Raw genomic sequence first — 21,637 nt, forward strand, 5'->3', positions numbered from 1 at the left:
CTAGCAAAATGCAAGTGTGGGAGAATTGATAAGCACGTAAGTGCGATACATTTACACCCATAAATGCATTAGCTAGGACTCATTATTTTACTAATAATATTGGTTTAAGGCTTTTGTAGGAAATACAAGTAAATCTGGTAACCCGAAGAATAAAACGGCTGAAGTTAGACTTATGCGCGTATTTGACCAATCAGATCCGGTCAAAGAAATATGGACGGTCGTGGCTAATGGAATGAGATTAGGATTCGAATTAAATGGGAATAATATTTTGTTCGTGGTGGAATTACAAGAATATGAAGACATTAATTAACTTCATTTCTACTTACTATACTGGTTTTGTTTCCATTTCATTTCTTTAGTGGATTATACAATGCATGAAATGTGATTTACTACTGAGCACCAAATGTGGAAGATCTTTGAAGAGAGTATATAAATAAATGGAAAAAGTCACGTGAAAGATTCTTTGAGATATGATTCAAATGCGTAAAGTGACAACAAAAGATATATACTTTCCTTATTTATGATATTTTGGATGTGTAATAATATCTTTGGACTTTTGAGAAGTAGACAGTGGTTATATAATTGGAGTGTCAACCATGTAACAAGGGGGTTTCTGGTGGCTATGGTGGAGGTTCGGTCTGGGGGAGTTTTGGAGACGGTGTTTTTCTTTTGGCTTCCATTGGAGAAGCAAATAACAAGGAGGGAAGAAAACGATTATTATCGGGTGACGACGGTGATATCGGTTTATTATCTCTTACCCATTTAATATATTTTTATGGATTTTGAGAAATCCATTTCTATGGTGTGCTAAATTTTGTAACTAGGGTTCATGGAGAAAGCTACTTTGAGTATAGACCATTACGAAATAAATTGGAATTATCTTGGTATTAGGCTATAAAAATGAATCTTGAAGTCTATAATTTTGTTTATTGATTTTATTAGAATATGAGTTGTTGCACACCGGCTTTGTATGATACATTAGCCTAAATTCATAAATTCATATGGTTTGAAATTGTATTTGTTAGTATTTGATAATTCATGCTTAGGTTAATTCTTTTAATGGGTTATGCTTAGACGAAGCAAATAATAATTGCGAATCTATAAACTATGTTTTTGATAATTCTCTCGTCATTATAATTTGATAGGTCATGCTTAGAAATTTGATGACCTATAGTTAAGAGATGCGAGTTTATGATCAGAAATTATAACAATCATAGGTGTTGCAATAGAACAAATCTATAAACACATATTTAGAATTAGAATTCTTTTCGGTGCATAATTATAAATAGTAGTGGAATCCATAGACCCTGGTTACCGACTTCTTCTCATTGCATTTTATTAATTTTCTTTTATTTTCGTTCTTTTTAAATCCTTAATTCCATAAATCTCAAAAATATCATTTCTGGTTAGTCGATTAGGAATATTGGTTACGGTACTTTCCACCGCTCCCTGTGGGAACGACCCGTACTTGCCTCTGTCTACATTGTAGACACCGTGCGATTGCGGTTATATACATATAGGTATCTCCGGATCCTATCAGCTTACAAAATCTATTTTTGGCAAAGAATCAAAGTCCATATTTTTATTATTGAGGTATAATTGTCTAGAATAAATATATGAATCGCATGAATGAGTTTATTCGTGGAAATGATTTGTTTCTTGGACTCAGACAAACCCACCATGGGTTATTTGTTCCATGCACTTGCGACATGTGTGGAAACTAAACAAATGGGTTTGGGATCAAATCGAAATGCTTCTATCGTGGGTGTAATAAAGAAGCGATGAAAAAGTCAGTTGAGTTCTCCTCTCCAAGATGCAACGTATTTTCTCAATCCTTATTACGTCTTTAACCCAGCAACTAATCTCATCAATAATGAAATTTCTGAGCAAGCAAGAACAAGCAAAATGCATACTAGAGGTACAAAATTACTAATACTATCTCCAAATATGTTTAATTAAGTAATTTGAATTTCTAGTAACAATTGTACTTTCATTTGTAGGCGGGAAGAATGCGAATGATGCAAGGTCAATTTGCATCACCATCCGCACGTATTGCAGCTCAACATGGTGATCCTGTAAGTTGGTGGTTATCTTATGGTGTTGAGTATCCATCCCTCCAAAAGATTGCAGTAAAGATATTAAGTCAAACAAATACATCGTCTGTATCAGAGAGGAATTGGAGTGTGTTTGAAAGAATCCACACCAAACTACGCAATCGTTTGCTTTCATCAAGAATAAATGATCTGGTGTATGTCCAGTACAATTTGAAGTTGGAGCAACAAAAAATTAAAGGTAAAACAAGGCGACATAACATTGATGTTCACCACGTTCATAGTCTACTGAGGTATGACAATATGCTTGACTGGATAACGGGGGAAGACGAAACCCCGGTTTTACCTCAAGAAGAACAATGGTCAAATATGCTGGAAGAAGAAGCCGTTAATAATCCAGAGCATGTCCCTCTACCATACAACTGGCATAATTCTGAAGTTCAAATCCCATACGAAAGGTACCCAGTGAGTGACTTTGTTTATGACTTTGGTAATCTTTCATTTGGAAACAATACACAAGGTTATGATAATGTGAATCCAACATATGATTTCTGATCGCTCTGACCATGATGTTCAATATATGAACGAAGGATATAATTGTAATATTGATAACAATATGAAGTAGATAACAATGATGATGAAAATAAAGAAGGTTATGATGACGATAATGAAGGTTATTATGATGATAATACTTGTGCAAACGAAGATAGCTAGTACCCCCACGGCAATGACTATGATGTGGAAAGGAACCTCCGAGAAAATGACGAATACATGAATAAATCAAAAAAAGGTGGTGGCCATAGTTGGTTCGCGTAGCTTTTTAAATGATGAACACTAGTTTTAATCCTTTGTTTTTTATATTTGAAGTTTTTAATCCTGTAGTTACTTTCTCTGTGTCATTTAAAAAATTTAATTCGAAGTTTTACACTTTCAATCCATAGAAAGAAAAAAATTAAAAAAATGATAAAAAAGTTATTTACACGATTATAACGTGCGTGATATCGGGAAAACGGTACTAAAAAACGCACGTTAAAATGTTATTTAGAAGAAAAAAACATTCAAACTAATTTTAGGAAAAAGGTTATAACGCATATGAAAACTGAAAAACGGTCCTAAAAAACTGACGTTATTTCCTATTTATCGGCCTTATAAAGGCACAGGGTCCGGAGACCCTCACGGCCACGACATGTGGGTGTGACCGTTTTAACGGTAGTTTTTCGGTAAAAACGGGTGTTTTTAAAACCTTGCTTCTAAGTAACATTTTAAAGCAAGTTTTTTAAACCATTTTTTCCGTTTTCACGCCAGATATAACCGTTTTTATATAAGAAAGAATTTAAAAATATTTTTTTACAATTTTTTATTTTCTAAATTAAAAATTAAAAATTTACAATAAAACTTTTGAAAATAAAAGAATAAAATAAAAATATATAAAAAATGTCGTAACAGCGTTATTAGACCCGTTATAACTGTTTTCACGCACGTTATAACCGTTAGATAGGAATTTCAGAATAATTTTTTTTTATTTCCTGTTTAATTGTTATAACGCCTGTTATTTTTAAATGACATATAAAAAACACGTTTTTTTCTAAATAACATTTTTTTTTGCCCGTAACGTATTCACACTCGACAAAACGCGATATAACGGTCACACCCAATGACCGTGACATGAGGCGTGACCCGTTTTTCAAACCTTGGGCCATAGAATGTTGTTTCACTGCTAGATCTCCACTTTTAACACTGATCGTTAGATCTGGGGCATAACCCTGTATAAATCTGCTCCCGAATCTGGGCCTATCACTTCCTCAGACTTCCTCTTCCTCTCTTTGTTCTATCTGCTCTCGGTTTCACAGAGAAAAACCATACATTTCTTCAATGTTGAAAGTTAAAATTTCCAAGTATGAAGACATTAAAATCTCCATATACTGTATCATGGGAGCAAATTGATTATTTATTTACTTCTCTCCCTCTCAATCTACAAAGAATTTGAAGTCTCTCATTTCTAAACTATCGTCAAATTGGTATCCTTGCTTTTGAGAAGAAGAGGAGGTTAGAATACAGGTATTCTACCATTTTCTTCTTACTGAACCCATATCAGAATCACTTTAATTTGATGTATACTATAAATTTGCTTGCAGTTGTTTAGTTAATTGAAGGAATTATTTTGTTTGTTGTTGTAAATTGTGTACATGTACTTTAGGCATTTCATTTTTCTTCAATTTTTTCTTTGAGTTTTATGTACTTGTAATTAGAATTGCAAATGCCACTTAGAAGTGAATTGATCTGGGTTTCTTGCATTCATGGTCTATGTCATTGTGTGTGAGAAGTTTGGGATGGAGTTTCATATTTTTCGTTCATCAGTCCTGATAAGCTGGCTAGTTCATTACTGGTTTGGAGTTAACTAAGGCGAGACCTGTAGTGGTTAGCAACATCAGCAATGGATTCCACCAATCTGCAGGTGGTTTCCTTATGCTCTATAGGTTGCCTGGTATTGGTTCACTTTTTAGCAACTCCACTTAGTTGCCAGTGTAGAGAATCATGTAGAACCCTTGTTTAATTTATCCACTAATTTAGCTGGTTCCTGTTCTTCTTCTTTTTTAGCATACCGCTGGTTGCCAATGGCGCTTTTTATCTGATAAGCCATTCAGTCTGGTATTTTATTAGGGAAACCAAGTTATGTTATGTTTCTTGTGTTTGCTTGTTTAGTACAGTGTTATTCAATTTTCACCAGTAACAGGGAGATTAAACTGTCTATAGCACGTAAATCTTGTACCGGTGTTGCTCGTTCCTTTCTTGGTTCTCATTGTTTCTGTACAATTTATCTATCTGTGTATTTTGTATGTTTGCAATTGTGAAACATCCCAATAGGAGCCACATACATTTACACTATACCTATCTACCCGATTCTTTGGCACTGATTGTGACAGTCTAATACAGGATTGTTGATATAGCCAAAATTAGATTGATAAACATCTCAGATTGCGTATTCCAAAACCCTTGAAATTGACTGAACATATAGGTGTTTTCTAAATGAAAGAATAGAGTTTTTTGTAGCTTTCATGCATCAAGGAAATTCCATCATGTGATTGGCATGGACATACAATCCATTCGTCCATACTTGATACTTCATGTCAGCCAGTTATGTGGTGGGGTCTTTTTGACACTGGTCAAATGTTAATTGACTAAACTGAACTCTACAAGTATTAGAAGGATGGGTTCTGGGTACTTTTGAATTATTGCACCTTCATTAGTCATTTGCTTTGGAAAACATTGAACCAGGATTTCTACAAATGGTTCATATTCTACCTTTTTCTTCTTTCTGAATTCATATCAAAATTACTTTAATTCTATGTATACTAGAATTTCGGTGCAGTTCTTTAGTTGATTGAGGAAATTATTTTGTTTGTTGTTGTAAATTGTATACATATACCATAGGCATTTTATTTTTTCAATTTTTCTGTGAGCTTTATCTACTTGTAATTAAAATTGTTTACTGAAGCCGCCACAAATGCTACTTAGAAGGTAGAATTGATCTGGGTTTCTTGCATTCATGGTCTATGCCATTGTGTGTGAGAAGTTTGGTATGGGGTTTCATATTTTTCGTTCATCAGTGCTGATAAGCTGGCTAGTTTTTTTACTAGTTTGGAATGAACTACAGCGGAGATCTGTAGTTGTTACCAACCTCAGGTAGGATCCTTTATGCTCTATAGGTTGCCTGGTATTGGTTCACTTTTCAGCAACTCCACTTAGTTCCCACCATAGAGAATTATGTACAACCCTTCTTTACTTAATTAGTTTATTATTCATCCATTAATTTGGCTTGGCTGTTCTTGTTATTCCAATTTTAGCACCGCTCTGGTTGCCCTATGGTGCATTCAGTAGGGTATTTTGTTATGGAAGCCAAGTTCTTGTTATTCCATTTTTAGTATAGCGCTGGTTGCCAATGACACTTTTTATAAGATGACCCATTCAATCTGGTATTTTTATTAGCGAAACCAAGTTATTTTCTTGTGTTTGCTTGTTTAGTACACTATTATTCAATTTTCGTGCTGTTACGAAGTTTGAGATCAGTTACTAAAACAAACTTGTTCACCAGTAACAAGGCGATTGAACTGTCTTTAGGACATAAATCTTGTACTACTGGTGCTGCTTGTTTCTTTCTTGCTTCTCATTCTTTTCTGTATAATTTATCCATACATATATTTTGTATGTGTGCAATTGTGAAACATCCCCAATAGGAGCCGCATAGATTTACACTATAGCTATCTAGCCGATTCTTTGGCACTGATTGTGACAGTCCAATATAGGACTGTAGGATTGTTAATATAACCAAACTAAATTGATAAACATCTCAGATCGCTTATACCAAAACCCTGCAAATTGACTGCACTGTGCTCAGATTGGTGTTTCGTAAATAAAGAGAGTTTTTCTGTAGCTTTCATGAATCAAGGAGACTCCATCATGTGATTGACAGGGACTTACGATCGACTCCTCCATACTTGATACTTCATGTCAACCAGTTATGTAGTGGGGTCTTTTTGACACTGGTCAAATGTGAATCAAGTAATCGACTAAACTGAACTGTACAAATGCTGGTCATAGTTAGAAGGATGGGTTCTGCATACTTTCAATTATTGCACCTACATCAGTCATTTGCTTTACAAAACATTGAGCCAGGATTTCTACATGAATGGCTTATATTTATGATATACAATGCTAAACCTTTTACCAGTTAAGTCCAATGCTTGAAATATCTATATTAGTTAGTCCCATTTTAAGTCTCCTAATACTTCTATTTTTATTGTTTTGAACAGACTTTCGGCTCCCTCTTACTCAGAGTAGAAGAGCCTGCAATGACATATGGATTGATCGTCATTTCTCCATGCCTCCATAACTTCAGCTCAATTCTTGGGACAAAGACCCCCAGTCGAAAAAGCAGAGTTTTCAGGTCTAGCTCCTCCCCTGGTTTTATCAGCATTCGAGCTGTGCAAGACAATGAGGGTCCAAGAAGACTCATAGACGTAATCCGGTTTATTCCAGACCTCTCGAGGAACTACTTCAAAAGTCCCTCTCGAAGAACTTTATTTGGAGGTATCTCTTTATTGGGTGGGTTTTATGTGGCTCAAACAATTTCCTTATCATTCGGAGCTTTAGGAGTAAACGATGTAATAGCTGCTGTTCTATGTGTTCTTCTCACAGAGTATGTGACAAGGTTTTATTACAGCCGACCCAAGGTAACTTTCCCCCTAGCTCTACTTAACAATTTTAAGATGGGGTTCACGTATGGTCTCTTCATCGATGCTTTCAAGCTTGCTAGTTGAATTGGAATAACCTTACAGTTTACTTTAATAGCTATCCGTTGCTGTATTGACATGGTGTCTCTGTGGCCTTTTTCTCTCAGACCACCAATTCTCTTGGTTCCCAATAATATCAAGTGAAGTTTTGTATTCCATTCTTTGTCTGTTTGTCATCTGTTCATCTGGGATGAACTCGATTTCTATATTTGTGTACAGGAATGTTGAGTATTCTTTCGTCTTACAGTACTTCTTCATTTTCTATCTCAAAAATATTGTTAATTCCTGTGTTCCTGTGTATGTATACAGCTGGCTCAAGTGTTATGAACCTTTCAGGATAATTTGAACTTTTCCTCATGTACTGAGTTAATTCAACTCCAGTATAAGCAAATTAGGAATCTTTCGTTTTTTTTTGGGTAATTTTTTTTTATCTTACTGGTAATTGGTAAAAATTTGCATGAGCTTATATCCCATTGGTAATTGTTGCATGAGTATCACTTTAACATCCTTGCCCCGCAACCAAGTAGGGATACTAAACTGTTTTTTTTTCTTGATAGGGATACTTAAACTGTCAGATTAGAAGAATGGCTTTTGCCTGGGCACAACCATTCAGTCCAATCCACATGCTCTTTTTACTGGAAGAAACTTTAATGCTTATGTTAGTTATATGAGAGGGTCTATTTGCAGTCTGATAGATGACTAAAGTAACAACGACAATCTTCCTATAATCTACCAAAATAACAAATTCCAATACACCGTTCCTCGAATTAGAAATTACGTGCTTTAAACAAGAAATGCTGGAAACATCAATCACAACCTATATGACATGTTGCAGGAAAAACTCCTTGGAACTACTTTCACGCATCATCCTTTCTTATACTACGTGCCACTCCTGCTTTGACGTAGCCTTGTTCCTGAATCCCCTGGGCTTTGACGCTCGTGAACTCTGACCCCTGCATATTACCAGATGTAGAAAAACCTTCAAAGTTCTTGAACTGATTTAGATACCAAATATTTGAACCTGACACTAAAATTTGTTCTATCCACACAATAATCACAAAGTTCTGAAAAAGATGCAATAGATGAGAAAAAGAACATAAAGAGTCGTGGAGTGTTCCATACAAGTATCTTGTTTAAAACCAGTATGATGAGAAGCATCTCATATGCCCAGATATGCACTTTCAGGCCCTTGGGAGATGAGCAGAATGATAAAATCTATCCGACAGATCGATCCCAATTTTTACAACTTTCAGCTCCATGTTTCAATATATGCACAAAAAAAGCAGGTAAGAACTGATAACTACAAAACTGACCTTGAACCATGACTCTTTGGGATGTGTTCCTTAGCAAGATTTAGTGAAGCCAGTGCAGCTGACAAGTCCTCATAATTAGTTCCAGCACCAATAGTATCATCAGGACTGATCTCCCAACTCATTGGAACTTCTAGTACCCTTCAAAAAAGAAAATATTAAATCAGAACTGATCAAAGAAATGTTTTTTCTTACCAAATTATACCTCAAAAGACAAAATACAAGGGGAGAATCATGGATTATCTCATTGAGTGTACCCTTCAAGACGTTTGTGCTTGCAGCGGCACATTTTTTGGACTGTGTAACTCTGAAAAATGGCATCTAGACTTTTAGCAAGTCTAGGAGGTATCTCCGCTGACGGCAGTATATCCAAAATTTTTAGCACTTGGATGTAATTTGACTTTTCTTTGACAATATCTGTAGTCCAAAGTAGATTTAGACGCCCATTGATCTGGTTCCTCTGCAATAGCTGTGCAACATCCCCATCATTAGTTTTGAGCTCCTTTTCTTTTTGAGAACGTTGACGCCATCCACTTGAAAGCTTCATTAACAAAGAAACTAAGTTCTTGCGGAACTCAACACTCTTTATTCCCGATAAAGAGCTCCAAAATCCATCACCAAAGATAACCTATTACAGTCGAACAAGTGCACAGAGATCATTAAATAAAAACATTTTGAGCAATAGGAGAAAATGTGGCGCTTATTCATCTAGGATTATATCACAAATGTAGTAAAAATATAGATTGTATACCTTCCATTTAGCACCTTTAAAGAGTAAAGAATCCATGTTTAGTAAATCTTCAAGCTGGTTAAGCTCAATCAAGGAGTCTATAACTGCTTTCGATAACATCTTGTCATCATCAACTCTAAAGAAACATCCCCTGTCCTTAGAAGATTGCACTAGTTTCCTCCACACTGAATCACTGTTCATTAAAGTTTGTCCATTCCCCACAACCCAAAGGCAGTACCTACAATGAAAAACGCAAAGCCTCCTTAATAAAGACTGAATATACAGAATTATGAAACCAGATTACTTCATATATAAACCATACCTTGCCCTTGTTAGAGCAACATTTGTTCTTTGATGATTCGAGAGGAATCCCACTGATCCGTTGCCATTGGACCTGACAGTAGACATAATTATAACATCTTCCTCGGCTCCTTGAAACCCATCAACAGATCGAACACTCACTGAGAAATTACTGTGTGCCTCAAATCTGTTGCCAAGTTTATCAATGAGCGCAAATACTTGTGCTTTGTAAGGGGATATAACCCCAACACTGACTTTGTTATTGTTTGCAATTGAAGCTGCATGTAGATGTGAGAGCAACCAAAATTACTATATAGTTATTGAAGCATGTAAAATTTCTGAAGACGGTTAAAAAAAAAATACTACCTTTGTAAAGGTTCTCAATTATGGCTGAAATCACTGCTACTTCCACCGGATTTCTGCAGCTGTGCATATCATTGAATTCCTCCTTCCCATAAGAAACATCTATAAACGAGAAAGGCCCGTACATTCTCCCTTGAAGCAAATTTCTGGTATAAGTTCTTCCTTTGACAGTTGGAGCATCTAATATTTGTTTGTTGTAGAATTCAACATTTGGGAAAACACTTATGGAAGGGTGCATTCTGTACTGGATATTCAAGAGATGCTTATTCTGACCGAGTGACACCAATCTCTCAAAGAGACTTCTACCAAACTCAGCCTTTTCAGAAATCTAATTATGAAGAATAGAACACCAAGTCAAGTAGTCTGACAAGATTGTACACAAAGTAAGAAGCACAAATTAAGAGGAATGCTAACCTTGCTTTGAACCATTGCAGGCAATTGTCGTTCATCGCCTATGAGAATTGCATGTCTGACATAAGTTAGTTGAAGCGGAATAGCTGATTCACACTCTTTAAGTTGGGCAGCTTCATCGATGATTACCAACTTCAGTTCCTTAATTGTACTTAGTTTGGCTGAGCTTGAAGCAGTGCAGAAAATGAGGCAAGCCTTTTGCAAACAAAACTCTTTTATCGATCCTACATCATGAAAATTAGGAAACTTAAACTCTTCAAGGAATCTCAAAACTTCAAGGCACTCAACTCGGCTCTTCCGTAATAGCAACACAGAGGTTGTTTTGCTGCTGCAATCTTTTATTTCAGAATCAGAGAAGACTTTCTTGAGCTCTTGATTGGAATAAGAATCCTTTACTAGCGAAACCCGAAAAAACTTGAGCAAATCAAGGGTAGTGTACATTTTGTTTACCATTGTGACAGAAATGAATGAGGTAGGCATGTGAGAAGAGATAGATTCAATTGAAAATCTCATGTCTTTCTCTATCAACGAAAACCGTTTTAGTAGAAACTCACTAAATTCTTCATTTACCGCTTCCTCACCGGTGCTACTTTCACCAGATTGTCCAACGGTTACAGAAAGGCCTACTGTTTCCTCTTCTATTTCTTCCATTTGCTCCATTTTACAAGAAACATCTTTCTCTTTCTCTAGTTTTTTATTTTCTCCGTAGACAAGGAACTGCTGATATGCTTCTTCAAGCAAACATATCATTGATTTTAACTGAACTCCCCATCCAGTGCGTGGGTTCAAGCAATCCCACAGTATCTTACTGCGATAATCAAGAAAAACATCTCCAAGGTCGCCACGAGCATCAATATTCATTCTTTTATCATTCCCAAATAATACTATGTCACCCAACCCATAATTGTTACTTTCCAAGGTTTCCCCAACAATACTCATCAGCCTTCTAGTTACCTCCACAACTGCGGTGTTAGTTGGAGCGCATGTAAGAGCCTTACATTTCATTTTTAAAAGTGCCCAAAGAAGTATACCAATTGTCTTTGTTTTCCCAGTGCCAGGAGGCCCCCAGATAAGCTTGACTGAATTTTTGTGACTACATGAACTTGTTGCAATAGAACGTAACACTGCACCAAATTGAGATTCGTTGAGATTGAACGACTGCAAGCCTTTGCTGAGAACCAGTTCAGCTTCTTGAGAACAGATGTTACAGTCAACTTCAGCCTGTGCAAACAAAATGAAAGCCAAAACAGAATGAGGATGTCAAACTATCCTTAAGAAAACTTCAAACAGACAAACACCATTCTAAGATTGAAATTATGTATTGCCTTTTTGGCGTTAACATTACTGCACAATGTACGGCAACATACAACTACCAATGAGAAGCAACTAGAGTCATAAACTAGTGAAAACTAACCTGGGAATTAGCCCGCAGAGCCTCCTTGATAATATTTTCATTTCTGGCGCCACTTGGATGTAGTGCCCTCCATATGCGAAGATTTGTTGTCATGTTTATAAGATATACAGCAAAAAGGGGATCATTAATCAGGTTCTCTTCACCGTTTTCATCTTCTACTATAATGGGTTTTGACGTAAGAACTTTTACCAAATAAGGTATCTCCTCATCATCAACACCTAAAATCATAGCAGGAATATATGACACTCGAACAAAGTCCTTGACACGCTCAGGCCTCACATCTGAGAAAGCAATTATATCAGAACCTTGAGGCTTGTATACGTTCTTGTCAGGTGTTCCATCTTCTCCCATATGATCTAATAACATAGTGTAAATGAAGTTCCTGGGTGGTTTATAATGTTTATGTTTCTCAACAGATAGAATTTTGCATTTCGGTGCCTTATACAAATTCATCATATTTGACAAGAAATCAGCATGTGTCTCTTCAAGAAGAGGATAACGGTATGAATCCAAGTATTGGTTCACTGATGAGAATGTCTTTGGAATTTTGTTTACCTGCCAAAATGTCAAAGTTGAACTGAACATAAAAATCCTAGTAAAGGAAATTAAAAAACGTGCGAAGTAACTTCTTGGCCATGAACACAAACATTCATATGTAAGCAAAAGAAAACACTATAGTCCTGAATGTACATGAGATCAATGAGTACCTTATCTTTGTAAAGATTATGATTGAAAATATCATGAAGAGACCAAGAGAACACTTGGTCAACCAAACTATCTCTTTTTTCATTGCCATCTTTCTTCGAAGAAGATGACATTGCTGCACTCCTACTGATCAGTTAGCTTTTTGGTCTCCTCTTCACCGGATATAGAGATAGTAACCAGCTTTTTTTGTTTTTTTTGAGGTAAAAATTTAAAGATTCTATTAAAAAGGAAAAAAGAAAGAAATGACAAATGAACACTCTACAACGAGAGCAACAAGGTAGCTGAACAAGTTACAGCAAGAACAACAACCAGTCAACCAGTTTACTTCTTGTTGATCTCAGTGCTGCATGCTCTGAGGATACTTATTTTTTCTGCTCTCGCATTACACAGAAAAAAGACAAGAATAGTTTATAAACGACGTACTTCAAAATTCTGCCTTTTGCAATTATCTAGCTATCTACTCCATACATATGTATCAGTGTATTCAATATGGGAAACGCATGCATGCATGGATATTCACACATTCCTAGCCCACGACTTTTCATATATCGAGGCCATAGTCGTATCAATATATGCACTAGTAGTATTATCAAATTGAAGTCATCGACTCATCGTAAGCAATTTTGTTAAATGAAGATAGAGGTCATTGATGATGTTGTCAAAAAGAGGAAAAATAAATAAAATGAAATCACTCCCAAGTCCCTATCACAACGGCTACATTTTCCTTGAGATTTGTGTTGTTAGTAGATATGATGTGAAAACTTAGTAACCTACTGTCGATATTACTTAGCTATATATACACAAAGTTAAAACAACTGTAGGATTCACGTAGTTAAGTAGGCGATCATCTCTATGTACATTGTACAATACCAATTCTGTTGGGTTTTGCTTCTTTATTATATCATGGCAGAAACGAAGTGTTTCTAGCCAGCAATTTAAGTTTTCTAGTATATTGCTTTTAATAAAAAAAAGAAAAAGTACAAACACAACCACCCCATGCCCAAGAAGAAGAAAAAGATTAAGAAAACAACAAAAGAAACGGAAAATTCCCAGGCTTAAAACCAAAGCCCTTGCAGACCCTACGTCGCAAAAGGAATACCCAGTTAGCCATAATATAGTTTAGGCCATTGCCCTTCATGGAATCCAAGTTCCCGCACCATAAGAAAGCTTGCGTCTTTACCATTTCAGTGGTTTTAGTAAAGGTTGCAATCTCATTATTAAATATGATGCCGTTTCTGACATCCCAAATGGTCCAAGTAATAGCTTCCGGTAGCACTTGCCATAGAGATCTAGCTGCAACATGTAAGTTCTTCACTCCCCAACTTTTGAAGATCGTGTTAATACAGTTGGGCATAACCCTTTAGAGTTTCACAAAATACAACCAAATATCTCTCGCAAATGTGCAGTGGAAAAGAAGATGGGATGTGGATTCTTTACGGCACAAACTGCACAAATTTTTTCTATAATCTTAACTATTATTAAATTGAGTAATTAGCTCTGAAGCATCTTGGCGATCCTACTCTATCTGCACCTAGACAAGACAATGTGGGAATCAGTGTTGGAGAGATGGAGGCATAATTAGAACCATGGAAACACATCAACTCTCATAGGCCAGAAGAATTACTTTTGTGTAAAATTGTTGGAGTATAAGAAGCATTTTTGCTTTTATATAGAGCTAGCTCCTTGACATCACTTACACTTGATTTAGATATGAGCCTATGTCATACCGACGTACCCAATATCCACGTACGAGGATCTCAGGTAATATCATACCCAAATTCGGCTAGTATCCACTCATTTGAAACCGATTTTTGATGAGGTGCAGATTCTAAAACACCGTGTAGTGTAGGACATGATGAGAAACGCATTCTAACACGTCATTGTAGTGCACAACATGATGATATGCGCACTTAAACACCATGCAGTGTACGGCATATTGAGATATGCACTTAACCAACGTGTAGAGTAGGGACCAAAAAGGTTTGGCTATATCTGCTTAATTGGCATGGTCCAAAAATGTACCATATTTTTCGAATAACAATGTTTTTATTTAGTCAAATATGCTGGATGCCACTATTTATGCTTTTTGGAGCATCACAAACCAGAATCAAATCTATCTAAACCCAACGAATAGGCTAGTCTTTACTTTATGAAGCTACTTGTAGCCTACTAGCCTTTTAAAGCACATGGGCGACTTCATGGTAATTGCTATGAGGTGAATTTGGCAAGGAAAAATTTTCGGTTAGTGAGTTAGATTTTCTGTTCCATCTAATTGGATTGCTCTTTTGCAGGTAAGCGTTTCCATATGGAGAGTCCACTGAGAATATCATTAGTTAACATTTTTCGATTATTTTATGCGTCGACTCTCTATAGATTTTTCGAAAAGGATCCCACTAGTGAAACCAATAACAAAGATAGTTGAGAGTAAATGGAAACAGTAATCATTGGCGGCCAATTTATCCCCATTTCCCATTTCATCAGTCGACATATTCTGTCTACTTCATATTCTCTTGATGGGAAAAAAGAAAATTTAAAGTGCACATAAAAGACAAGCAAATTGTTTACATGATTGTTTTTGTTCTTGATTTTGGTTGGGTACAAGAAAATGACATTTAATAATGAGCAGAATGGGATGCCAAGATCCGTATTTTGACATGCCAGCAAATGGCTGTGCCTATTGCCAACTAAAAAGAGAGTTGTATAATTACCTGCATTGCTTCCATTTCAATATCCCATCCTAGAGCTGAGTAAAAACAGGGAACTATTGGAGTGCAGTAATGGAAGTAAGGCATGTGAGAATTTAGTTTTCTTCTTACCATTCCATTACACAAAAGTGATTTTGAGCATGGTGCTTGTTTGGCTTTACAGGTATTTGTATTCGGTTGGCGGATTATTGTTGGTTCAATTATCGGGTTTTTGGGAGGTGCACTTGGGAGTATAGGAGGAGGTGGCGGGGGTGGAATTTTTGTTCCCATGCTTATCTTTATCATAGGATTTGATCATGGATCGTCCGCTCCAATATCAAAATGTAAGACTAGGGAGTATTTATTATTGCTTCAAATGCAGATATACATCAATACTACTCTTAAACCATTCATCCGATCTATATATTCAAAATGTGTATACGAGTGACGAAGTAAGGAATTTTGTTATTTGGTTAGGCATGGTGGCAGGTGCAGCTGTAACAACCGTATACTACAACCTCAAGCGAAGGCATCCAACCCTTGAAATGCCAGTTATGGATTACAACTTGGCACTTCTCATCCAGCCAATGCTCATGCTTGGGATCAGTATAGGAGTTTCTTTACGCTTGGTTTTTCCTGACTGGATAGTCACAATTCTTCTAGTTATTCTTGTTATAGGTAAACGCTACTCAAAATAGCATAAAATATGTTACTTGTTGTTTTCTACTTGAATCTATTCTTGACAACCGACTGTTTGTAGGCCCATTAACCATGGCGATCTTAAAAGGTATACCAATATGGAAAAAGGAAACCATCTTAAAGAAGGTATTTATCCTGTTCCCATCTCCTTTGCATGTTTGTTCTGATAGATTCTTATGCATCTAGCACTGACTCTTTCTCCTTGTAATTCAGGACGTTGTCAAGTGTTTGGAGTATGGTGAGTTGTGCGGCATTCTTTTCCTTTATAAACTTTAAGGGTATTCTTCGCTCTAATCTGTTTCTTTTGAAGTTGTTGCATATTTATCCTTCCCTTGCTGTTAAGGTACTGTTGGCGAAGAATCGGGCAACAAACCCGTATCAAGCAGTTCAAGTGGTGGCACTCCGATGAAGACAAATTCAGTGGTTAGTATCACTCTTTCTTCATTTATCTAGATGACTTTTCATGAAATTGGTAATGAAGCAGTGGATCAAAAGTATATTCCAAATTTCCTCAGCAATGGCTCTCTAAAGAATATAAATGCATCTAAACAAGTCAAGGTCTGTTCCATAAGTATTATTTCACCTCTCATGATCGACAATTAACATATCTAATTATCAAACCTGTCCCAGGTTCCTATCTTTGAGAATGTTTACTGGAACGAACTTGTCATTCTCATTTTTATCTGGATGGCGTTCCTTCTTCTGCAGATTGCAAAGGTTTGTGCCATTTTTTCATTGACCATGTTAGGGTTTTCTCCAATGTATTTGGATCTAATGATCTAACCGGGGAAGAATAACCTTCATGCGTTTATGTAACACAGAACGAAACAACAACATGTTCAATGTCATACTGGATTCTGTCCACAATGCAGGTACGAAGTCGCCCATAGAGTTCCTTAAATCCTGTCCTGGAACATCAAATAATGATATTGTATGTACTGCAGATCCCAGTTTCAGTTGGAGGGTCTTTGTATCAGGCAGATAGCTTATATAAGGGAAAGAAGGTGATTGCTTTAATGGGAGTAGGGGGCATGAAATGGAAAAAGCATCAGCTAATAATATACTGTTTAACTGGTTTACTTTCTGGTATGGTTGGTGAGCTTCTTCGTCTTGGTTCCAGCTTCATTTTGGTTCCTTTCTTCTTGGAGCTTGGCATTGCTCCTCAGGTGCATTACCTCGCCCTCCTTTTGGAACTTGAGCATTTCTTACCATCTCTCTTTTCAGGTTTTCAAGTCGTAACAAGAGTTCATGACTCGTCCAGTTGGATTGTAAAAACATGACTCCTTGAATTTTTGTCGTGCAGGTCTCTAGTGCTACAGCTACTTTCATCGTGATGTTCTCTGCATCCTTATCTGCTATTGAGTTTTACTATCTAACGCCTTTTCCGATCCCTTATGGTTAGCAAATCCCATTTTCCTCTTCTTGTGGATATTGTCCATTTCCTGCGTTTTATATACCTTAATACTGTCGTAGTGTGATTAACTATTAAATGTTTCTGTTTTCTTTTTGCAGCACTATACTTCCTCTCCGTGGCAGCTACCGGTGGGTTTCTAGGCCAGCATGTAGGAAGAAAGATGGTCACATTACTTGGGAGGCCATCTGTTATTATTTTCGTTGTAGTTTTCAACATTTTCGTGTGCACAATTTTATTAGGTGAGAACTTAATCATAAGTGCACTACTATTTGTATAGAGACTCAAGATTTCCAGCATTTCACAGTTTAAGTAACAGTATTCGAGAGATTAACAAAGGTATTTAAACACTAATTTATATTGAATAGGTGGTGTTGGAATAGTGGATGCCATCGAGAAGATTGAGCTAAACCAGTACTTGGGATTTCGGAATCTGTGTCAAAGACATGCTTAGTACCCCTTCCGTTCTTCAGAAGTTATATTCTTAACATTCTTTTTGTCCCTTGGAAAAAAAGCTTAGCAAGAAAATAGAATATTTTCTATTTAAGACTGAAAGATTATTCTCTTTTTTCTTCTTTTCTTACTCATCTTCTCTAAGACAAATCTGTGCATTTTGGTTTAGGCCCTTCTTGCTGGTTCTGGTTCTAGCGAACTTTAACTAAATCATACGTTGTAAAGTTTTCTTAGAGCATCCCTGTCTCTTGATTGTTGTTGTCAAAAAAAGTGACTGAAATATGAATTCATAAAAATGTCTAAATATTCCTTCAAGTTTCTTAACCCACTCAGACTTCAGTGTCATACTAACTATTAGGAGGGAACACACTTCAAAATGACGGTTAATTTCGTAAGAAAAGGAGGTCCACGGCCCATGAAGGAATACTTTTGTTACGTAGTAATTCACCATGAACTGCTAACTATCCCATGTGTTCTACTTGTAATTAGAAAAGCAGACTTTGTCATCTCATTTTAATTGGTATTAGTGGACAGTCCTTGTGGGGGTGTCTATCCTCCATTCCCCGTAATCTTTTCCCCTTTCGTTTTATCAATAACCTGGCTCTTGGAATTACTTGAAAAATAACTAGCAATTAGTCTAATAATTCAATTATTAAGAATCAAACTTTCAAAACCCAAACATGTAATTATGTTAGAGATGGGATACTCTGTAATGTGTCAAAAATAACTTTTGAGGTTAAAATGCTCTACTACCTTCCAAAAAGAAAAGGCATTCAACTGTTCTGTAGAATTGTAGCTAATGTGACCGTGTTAACCATTATACCTTCATTGCTTTACTTGTATCCTTATTTTCCTGCTTTCTGTGCGCACCGGGTTTAAGTGAAACTAAGCTCTGCACGTAAGTCTCCAACTGTGAATGTACTGGATTCATATCCTTATCGAGCTTCAAAACCCTTGCTCTTTCATCCTTTGGGTCATACAAAACCAAAACCTCAACATCACCGCGGACCCCCGAATGATATTTAATCTGCAGTAGAATCTGGCCATTTTAAAAATATTTTATCCTCCTAAGGTACTGAATCGATTGAACATGCTGAATAACTTTCAGTTGAGAAATTTTATAAAGTTGAATCCAAGATTCTCCTACTCCATAATTATTCATCATCCATACTTCAAATCCATCCACAGGTGTGCTGCAAAGCATACAAAGACACCCACTCAACACATCCACATATTTAACATCAGCAAATTTCTCTGCATCCAAATTTTCTGGCTGTGATACTTCTCGGACAACCTCTTTTCCAATCCAAAGCAATTAAGACTTTGTAGTAGGATGAGGAAGGGTTGTTTCGTTGTAAACATGATTTTGCAAACCAATGAAGAGATCCATTAAAGTACAGCCCTGGTACTAGTACATCTTCTTTACACACGTAAGGGATGTATTTCGCTGGTTTCCATGAATCTGATCTTAAAGAATATATATGCATTTCAGACTTATCGGATTCACCGCTTATACACCCAAGATCGACAAACTTGTAGTCATCAGTCTCAGAATCATATCCAAACCCATGTGCTGATACGATAAACCTGCAGGCGTCATCAGTCGTGGATGCATATGGTTTTCTTGATCTTGGTACATAATTGTAGTCTCTAGTGTATGGGTTCCAAAGGCAATAAAATCTACCTTTGAAAAGACTTAAGCAAACCAATCCATTACAAGAACCATTACTATATGGGTTAGTAATTTCTTTAACAGGTGCATCAGTAGTATGTGATAACAATGCCGATGAATCGTAATATAAAGAGTATATATAATTTGTTGTCACGTTTTATTAAGAAAATAATGCTGTTGTTGTAGAAAAAATTAGGGTTATTGAATTGAGTGTTCCAATGTCTGCATACACACTTGAATCTTAAGAGAGATTTTACTGGCAACTTTTTTTTTTTTTTGATCGGAAAAGAGAAAATATATTAGAAATGAAGAATGTACAAAAGTCTACCCAAATAGACTAAAAAAAAGGAGTAACAGACTAGGCAAAACACAAAAAAAAAAAAAACAAGACAAGTTATAAGAATAAATGATTTCTTCAGGAAGGATTGGTATTGGTTGCTGCTTGATTTCTTCAAGAAGGATTGGTATTAGTTGCTGCTTGACCTTCTTGGTACTGGTAACTCTTTGTTTGAGCTTAGAACAAAAATTTGGGATTTTCTTTCTCACCTTCATAGTGCCGTCCTTTTAAGATAAAATTTAGGTTCCACCGGTAACCTCTTTTAAGGAGTATGTATCCCCTTTTTTTTGTGTCGAGGGTTTTCATTGTATTAATAAATCGGCAAAGTACAGTTTGGTTCTTAAACTTGCGGTGCAATTAACCGACAACCCAAGAAAAGGACCATCTTGGATGGGTGTAAACAGTAAAAAAAAGAAAGAACAAAAATCGTGAAAAATGAGTAAGGTTTTAAAGATCAAAAAGGTATTCAAATTCTACATTCAAAAATGGAACACAGCCTATGATGATGCTCCATCATTGTTATAGACTTGTAGTCGTAATGGTGGTTGTCGTCAGGACCAGTAATAATATATCACATGTTTATGAATTTAATGGATACACACATCGACCTGAACATCAAATACTTTAAATAGTAAACAAAAGCACCTCCTTAAGACTCCCAAGCTGTAATTATAGATATCCTCATCACTCTCTGGTAGATGTAGCCATTCTACTTCCAAGTCCTTGAATGTCTCAGTACCGATATCGAAAGCTATTCCGACAAAGTTGGGGTCACTAATTTTAGCTCCTAACCAGTGCAGAACTCCATTTACAATTACCCCAGGTATTTTATGACTAGGAAAAAGATAAGGTACAGGACCGATATCTTTCCATGAATTTGATCGTAACGTATACACCTCGACGTCATTCCAGTATCATAATAATTATTATAGTAATAGTCCACGACTCTTACAACCTTGTAATCATCATCCTGAGAGTCATAGGCAAACCCATATAAACCGGTGTCCTCACTTGAAAATTCATTTGGTGATGAAGGTAATTCCTTGTACTCATTAGAAGATGGGTTCCAAAGACTAATTGCATCCTCATCCTCACCACCAGGGAAGCTAGTGCGTACGCAAAGCAATCCATTACAAGATCCCGATATCTCTACTCCATTATCTGCAGAAATTAATGGCTAATCCATCTCAACAGCCTCATCACATTCATATGTTTCTGTTGATGAGGATGTTAATGACGAAAACAATGAATTATATTCCATTGTGTAGAATACATTACCTTTATAACCAGGCCGGTAACACTTCAACAATAGTGTACTGTTGTATTCTTTGATACTAAGATTGAGATGTTTAGAAATGAAATTTGCAGTATGGATTAGTGTACACCAAAGCTTGCATACACACCTGCGTCTTAATGGCTGCTTCACTTGTAACCTTAAAAAGATGTTCTCCAGGTTCTCCTCCAGAAGGCTTGACATTGTTGCCTCTTCTTACTTGCTGAGCACAAGGAGGCTAGGCTATGGAAGTCCCTAATGGAAAGTACTGTTTTAGTAAACAACTAAATGTCGATATGCTCGGAGAAATTGCATTCGATGTAAACAAAGAAATCTCGACATATAAACAACGAATCCAATGTGAACAACTAAACATTTGTTGTAAACCATCGAAGAAAGCATTTATGCGGTTGTACAGAATCTTCAAAATTCAATAGCTGCACGCGGTACGCTCAATGCGCTATATTTCCTGAATCTTGCTTGGTTTGACATTCTGTTTGAGATTGTCAGACTCTATAAGGCATGCATAATCC

The 21,637-nt window shown here is 36.3% G+C and overlaps 3 protein-coding genes and 1 long non-coding RNA gene across 4 annotated transcripts; 2 read left to right on the plus strand and 2 right to left on the minus strand.

The window, feature by feature from the left end:
- Positions 1 to 3,862: 3,862 nt before the first annotated feature.
- On the plus strand, positions 3,863 to 7,683 carry LOC113304685. Its single transcript, XR_003338332.1, has 2 exons — positions 3,863 to 4,109; positions 6,863 to 7,683. It is a non-coding gene; the product is annotated as an uncharacterized LOC113304685 (long non-coding RNA).
- Positions 7,684 to 8,012: 329 nt separating this feature from the next.
- On the minus strand, positions 8,013 to 12,694 carry LOC113304886 (helicase SEN1-like). Its single transcript, XM_026554015.1, has 9 exons — positions 12,578 to 12,694; positions 11,871 to 12,425; positions 10,460 to 11,677; positions 10,049 to 10,373; positions 9,705 to 9,960; positions 9,404 to 9,620; positions 8,910 to 9,280; positions 8,656 to 8,793; positions 8,013 to 8,295 (listed from the first exon to the last, which is right to left on the minus strand). Exons 1-9 carry the CDS (start codon positions 12,686 to 12,688, stop codon positions 8,217 to 8,219), a joined length of 3,270 nt encoding a protein of 1,089 aa, XP_026409800.1. The 5' UTR covers positions 12,689 to 12,694; the 3' UTR covers positions 8,013 to 8,216.
- A 2,658-nt stretch (positions 12,695 to 15,352) lies between these two features.
- LOC113306401 (sulfite exporter TauE/SafE family protein 3-like) lies at positions 15,353 to 17,834 on the plus strand. The gene is made up of 11 exons (XM_026555344.1): positions 15,353 to 15,358; positions 15,444 to 15,603; positions 15,737 to 15,937; positions 16,020 to 16,084; positions 16,172 to 16,196; positions 16,302 to 16,381; positions 16,589 to 16,675; positions 16,903 to 17,124; positions 17,262 to 17,355; positions 17,471 to 17,611; positions 17,738 to 17,834. The coding sequence occupies exons 1-11, from the start codon at positions 15,353 to 15,355 to the stop codon at positions 17,821 to 17,823; spliced, it is 1,167 nt and encodes a 388-aa protein (XP_026411129.1). The 3' UTR covers positions 17,824 to 17,834.
- Positions 17,835 to 18,639: 805 nt separating this feature from the next.
- On the minus strand, positions 18,640 to 21,308 carry LOC113306402. The gene is made up of 6 exons (XM_026555345.1): positions 21,110 to 21,308; positions 20,720 to 20,992; positions 20,477 to 20,618; positions 19,197 to 19,409; positions 18,994 to 19,015; positions 18,640 to 18,849 (listed from the first exon to the last, which is right to left on the minus strand). Exons 1-6 carry the CDS (start codon positions 21,306 to 21,308, stop codon positions 18,640 to 18,642), a joined length of 1,059 nt encoding a protein of 352 aa, XP_026411130.1.
- Between the last annotated feature and the right edge of the window lie 329 nt (positions 21,309 to 21,637).

This window comes from Papaver somniferum, chromosome 8, assembly GCF_003573695.1.
Source record: "Papaver somniferum cultivar HN1 chromosome 8, ASM357369v1, whole genome shotgun sequence".
Taxonomy (NCBI): Eukaryota; Viridiplantae; Streptophyta; class Magnoliopsida; order Ranunculales; family Papaveraceae; genus Papaver; species Papaver somniferum.